The sequence below is a fragment of the Colias eurytheme genome, chromosome 8 (assembly GCF_061535395.1).
Source record: "Colias eurytheme isolate Ceu_HAF_F1 chromosome 8, ilColEury1 Martin Lab GWU primary, whole genome shotgun sequence".
NCBI classification, from domain to species: Eukaryota; Metazoa; Arthropoda; class Insecta; order Lepidoptera; family Pieridae; genus Colias; species Colias eurytheme.
Window position 1 is genome coordinate 11,691,728 of NC_142987.1, and position 6,000 is coordinate 11,697,727.

Below are 6,000 nucleotides of genomic sequence, written 5' to 3' on the forward strand. Positions count from 1 at the left end.
TAACAATTTCTTAGCGATTATTAAATGACCATTTCATTTAATTTACTACCTTCTTCTATTATTATTTATTTTTCTTTTATGTAGGTATACTAATGGGTATAGGTACTAGATTTTTCATGTGGTTTTTGCTAGCGCGCACTACATTATATCAAACGATAGGACTTATTAGTTTTTAAATTTATTTAAAAATCCCTTCGGTTTCATCGATGAAAACTTTTTAAAGTAAATATAAAAATAATTTGGAAAATCCAAAAGTGCACGCCTCATAATTTTTTTTAATAAATATTTATTAATTATTATTTTTGTTTATTTAATAACAATTAAACCACATCGAATCAGACCCTGAAAAATGAAAGGGTTCTATTCCTGAGCATACTCAAGCGTAAGAGAAAAAAAAAGACTCGATTAGTAAAGTATTTCGGTCGCTATCGTGTTAACAAGAAAAAGGATCCGCACATACAGACACACGGACGTCCAAGACAGAACTTTTTTAAACTGTTTTTTAACTAGTTTAAATAACAAAAATGACATCAAAAATATCATGAACGTTAAAAATAGTGTTTTTTCTTATTATGTGTGTGTATGTATTATCTTACAAGTGCAATGTATGATACATAAAGACATTTTAAGTTTGAAAAATCAGATGTTTTGCGCGAAGTGACAGTAGTACCCACCTCAACGCTTCGCTTATGAGGCGTGCAAAATAGTAGTTAATTTCACCGATTACGACTGTAGTTTTTCGTTAGTTATTTTCAAAGTCTCATCCATTTAAATATGCACATAAAAACATCTTATAACAACCAAGAAATACATTTTTAAAATTGAAATTTTGAATCTCGTAAGATTATAAATCACAAATATTGCGCAATTCATATTTGGGCCATAAAATAACTTTTAGCGTGACGTGAATTTTTTTGCTATCATACATAATATTAGTTTATGAACCAAGAAATATTAAACAATGTTACCAACTTTAAATATAGCTAACTTTAAATTCCAAAAACGTAATAAGTGTTGCCCACTAAAGCCCTCATTTGCACACAAAGTTACGAAGTGGTTACGAACTAAAAACTATCCTCTGCTAAATTATGAACTTCCAAAGCCTAGTGAAGCAGTTACGAGAAATTAAGTGGCTTATATTCAGAGCTCTGCGCTTGGCCGCCTTCCAGTTACCATTATGCAATTTTAAACTACATCATTCGCTAGATCTTGGCATGTTTAGCGTTCTTATGTTTAAGCTAGGCTTGGTAATTACTATTTGGTGCATAGGATTATTTTACCAAGTATACATGCAGTATTTATTAGGGCGGTTCACGCGGAGCGAGCAGTCACAAAGTATTTTCCGCGCAGGAAAATGACGGGCGTTTTCCTCAGCTGAGACACGTCCACAGTCCACACTGACCGAGCTGCTTCGCGCAGCAATTGCTTCGCGAGGCTGCTCGCTCTGTGTGGACCCGGCCTATAACATTTTACATTGGACGCGAAATAAATGTCATTGATTAATATTAAATACCTTTACAGGATGAACCCTGTTGACGATATTGACTATTGAAATGACGTGAAATATGTTGACAATTGAGATTAAAAGTTATAAATAAGTTGATGTGACAAAAGCTATATCAAATATGCCCTTTTCCCGCCTCTAACAGCATATCTCGACACGGCTGTGAAGATGGAGAGACGTGTAATAAGTTAAGCGGCTGATAATCAGCGCTGTCACACTTCACACAGTATTTACTGCGACGCATCGATAGCTCAAGTGTCTATATCAATTGAATAACAAACTCCGATACGTATCTATGTATTTAATTATTAGAATAGAAATAAGCCCGATTTTATAATAAACAAAATTTTAGGCAATTTGAGACCTTATAATTTTTACCACAGACATGTATCAAGATAGACTAAGCGAGTGTATGTACTTCCCGTGTCCAAACTAAGTTTATGAAACTTACTTGACGCTGGCCTACACTCAGTCCGCGCTTGCAGTTCGCCAAGGAAAGACGTGAAGCTGAATAAAGTAAAATGCCGAATTGCGCCGTTATAAACTGTAGAAACTCCACAGCTGTGAGTGGCCGAGATAGCATAGATGTTTCCTTCCACCGGAAAGTAATTTTCTAATCAGAATATGCACTATTTATTTTAAAATCAAATAAAGAATATCTGTGGAAAACGATCGTGACAAACACGGATACCAAATCATACGAAATGATTCGGAATACATTGCGGCTTTTACTTGGCACGGTAAAGATCGCGTCGTATGATAACAAGCAATGAATAGCGTCTTCTCATTTTTCTGTTCTCATTTTTCTGTCCAATTTTGTGGTTAGTGATGTTCATTTGATGCAACAGTTCTCGATTCTAATCGATTTTATAATCGAACAGAAAAATGATAATTTGAAGGAGCAATTTTTCAGAAAAAAAGGCATAGATTTTTTTTGTCATTTAATACGACTTGACCTAGAACTTTTAAGTATTTTAATACAAAGGTACTAAAAATAAATATTATGACATGGACGCCATTAGTTAAAGTGTCATCTTGGGAGTTTTTTAAGAAAACTCCTTATTGCTGACTATGTTTGTTTTTTCAGTTTTCCAAGTAACCCGAACATAAAAGGAAAATGGATCGATGCAACGGGACATAAAGATTGATTGATTGACAGTTTCATTACTTTCTTTCGATGGCCTCTCTAGTACGTAGTACATGGTAACTCAATGGGCATATGTAAGAAAAAGCTAAAACACATTAGTTTACTTGTTAGAATATTAAAAGGTTTATAACTTTATTTTATCATCCCTCTGTTTAAGGTAATTATCATTTTTCTGTCTTGAATCGATTTAGTAATCGATTACGATTCATTTATTTGATTACCTCTTAGACATAGATCTAGTTTGATCTGATTTCTTTCGATTTACTTCGATGGGATAGGACGATACTAGAATCGCCGCGCGAGTGGCGGCCTAATCGATTTAGCGTAAAATGAAATTAACATCACTAAAAAGCGCTCGTGACGTCATAACGCGTCAAGGTCAGTACAAAAAATATGACACGCTTGGTTTTCATACAGATCGCGGTACTTGCATTGTCTACTTAAATATACATGTCTGTGATTTTTACAGATTACATACTAAATTTAAAAGTAAACGATAACTTTTAATAAAATACCGAAACAAAACAACACATATTGCTTGTTTTAATCATCGACATCTTGTTCCTCTAATACAATACGTAATTAAAATTTAATCGTAACATTAAAGAGTAACATTGCACCCTACTTTGCTCGCTCGATCAGACAATTATAATTAGATAAAGTTGCTTCAGTATCACATTAATGCCTTTGAGAGACTGAGATGACAATCTCGATTATATTAGATAGTCTGGAAGGGTACTTTTTTAATTTGTTCAATGTAATTAGGAATATTCTATGAAAATTGTACAAATTGTTTAGTTTGATGTTGCAGAATTTAGGCTTTTTATAAAAATAGTATACTTTGGTATACATATTCAATTCATTATCTGTGGATTGTATCGTATTTTCGAGTATTTTATGAAGTTGATTTTGAAAAGAGCACAGGTTCATATACTTAATGGAGTATTTGGTCATAGAAAATAAACATTTTCTATTATTTATACCCGCATACATTTATACATACTGAAAATGAATTTGAGATAAAAAATAAACAACATATAAAAGTTAAATAATCGACATCCATCTCTCCCTATTACAAATAATGATATTTTTCTTACAACAAATGCAAATTTTCCTGAAATAAAATCTTTAAATTTACCTTATCCACACCGTCCTTGGAACAGTTTTTTCCTTGAAAACATCACTAAGTTTAAGGTTAAATGTTATTAACGTCACTTTAAATACAATTTCGTATATTAACCAAAAACAAGCAAGGTCGAGAAACCACAATATATCACGCTGACGTGCAATTACTGGAATCTAACTATGTGCCTACGTCTTGGGTACTATGTCTAAGTCTAATTACTTTCCTAGACCTAGGTTCTAATTTATCTCCTACTACTTTCCGCCCGCGGCTTACCCCGCGTTTTCAAAGAATACCCCGCAGTTCCCGTTCCTGTGAGATTCCGGGATGTTAATCCAAGTTACCCACTATAATATGTGTGCCAAATATCATTGTAATTCTATCGCAAAGTTACAAAAAAAATTCAAAATTGTTTAGATTTCGATAAACTTCAATATAAGTTCAAAATACTTGCGCATTAACATAAATAGAGTTCCTGTACATCACAAAATGTGGCAAATAGATCTGCCTATTTTTTCCACAATTACTGTAGTGATAAGTAACAAACGTTTAATAAATTCCATATGAAACTCGCTCTATCATAATATAAATATTTTTACCAAATTTCCATATTACAATAATAGAAAATTTACCATTATCATAAATCATTTAAAAATATAATTATTCTTATAACGATATCAGTTATAATAATTGAAAAGATATTCATTTCCTAGTATTAGAAAGATTCATCGCATTATTTCCGCTGGGCGTCCATTAGAGTCTCGGCTTCGATTTCCGGCGAAAAAACTTGATCACCACATACAAGATAATATATTACAGAGAGTATGTTGTAGGTCCGTCTGTCCTATTTATTTTATTACGATGTTGGTCAAGATTATTGTTTATTATTACTGACTGGATCGTTTTAAAGAAATTGCGCTATAAAACTTTTGTATAACTATAATTGAACTTTTCATCTACTGATACATAAAAAATACATATTTTAAGCGATGTTTTTAATGACATTAACATAGACTGTAAATTACAGTCGCTGTAATTGAACGTTTTTTAACTTATACTGATACATAAAAATACATAATTTAAGCGATATTTTTAATTACATATTACATAGACTGTATACTACAAAAAAGATAATAAAATTAATATTCTTATAAACCTTTACTGGAATTTATTTGATAATCTCATTCAAAAGAATTTTAACTGTACTTTAGCAGTAATAAAAACACGACTTTATATGGATCGAAATTCATATGAAACAAAGGTTCAAAAGAACTGCTATTTTATGTGTAATTTTTAACGTTATTTATAGATAAGGACATTAAACTTAACGGTCTAGGAGTTCCCACATCACGTCTTGCGATAAATATGCGAATTGAGTCCGTGAAGCCATGCACCATTGTTTTGACACCTAGTGAGAATGCGGCTTAAAGATGTGAAATTAATAATAAATTATTTATTAGTGTACACAACAATCAAGAATAGATGGCTATTCATACATATTAATATTCATAGACACACCATAGTATGTTTTATAATTAATTTTATTATTCTTAAAAAAATATAAGATCGTTGGTTAAATAAATTAGACTGAATTTTTTTGTAAGTAGGTACCTAATATGAAGACGATTTATTATATTTTTTGTTGATATCACTTCTTCTGGTCTTAACATCGTCTTGTTATTTTTTACACAATGCTCACATTGAATTACCACAAAAACGTAAAATTGAAAAACATAATAACCATAAAATTAACCTTTACTTATGTATGTTTTCACGATTTACCTAATCTGCAAAAAATACAGAACACAAAAAAAAAACTAAATTACAAAAAAGTTTGACTATGAACTCACCTTATGAGGTTCTGCATCGTTGAATGTCCGTCAACCTCAGCGTAGAAGAAAATTTAAAAAAAAACACACAATTTCAAATATCGAACACGTATTTCCCGCGCCCGCGTGTATCGCTCGCTATGGCCGCAACGTTTCTGCCGGCCAGCGTTCTTGAACTTGTGACTTGAAACTTGACAGGTTGCATTGCACAGCACCACCACAGCACAGTTGCACTGCATTTTCGTTGGCCAGCGTAATTGTTGAACGTAATTTCACCTCTTGGAATCTAATAACACGGACAATGGAGTTATCTTGGCGCTAAACCATGGGTAAGAGTATTTTGAACAACAATTTTATGACATACGATACTTTTTGAATGCATAAATATAAATACATG

The 6,000-nt window shown here is 32.1% G+C and overlaps 1 protein-coding gene across 1 annotated transcript in view; it reads right to left on the reverse strand.

Moving 5' to 3' along the window:
* LOC149906808 (uncharacterized) overlaps positions 1 to 5,784 on the reverse strand; it is a 55,665-nt gene extending 49,881 nt beyond the window's left edge. Inside the window, exon 1 of the mRNA XM_090104978.1 lies at positions 5,625 to 5,784. Coding sequence (XP_089961104.1) covers positions 5,625 to 5,641 — 17 coding nt within the window. The 5' untranslated portion in view covers positions 5,642 to 5,784. The remainder of the gene's footprint in view (positions 1 to 5,624) is intronic.
* Positions 5,785 to 6,000: the final 216 nt, after the last annotated feature.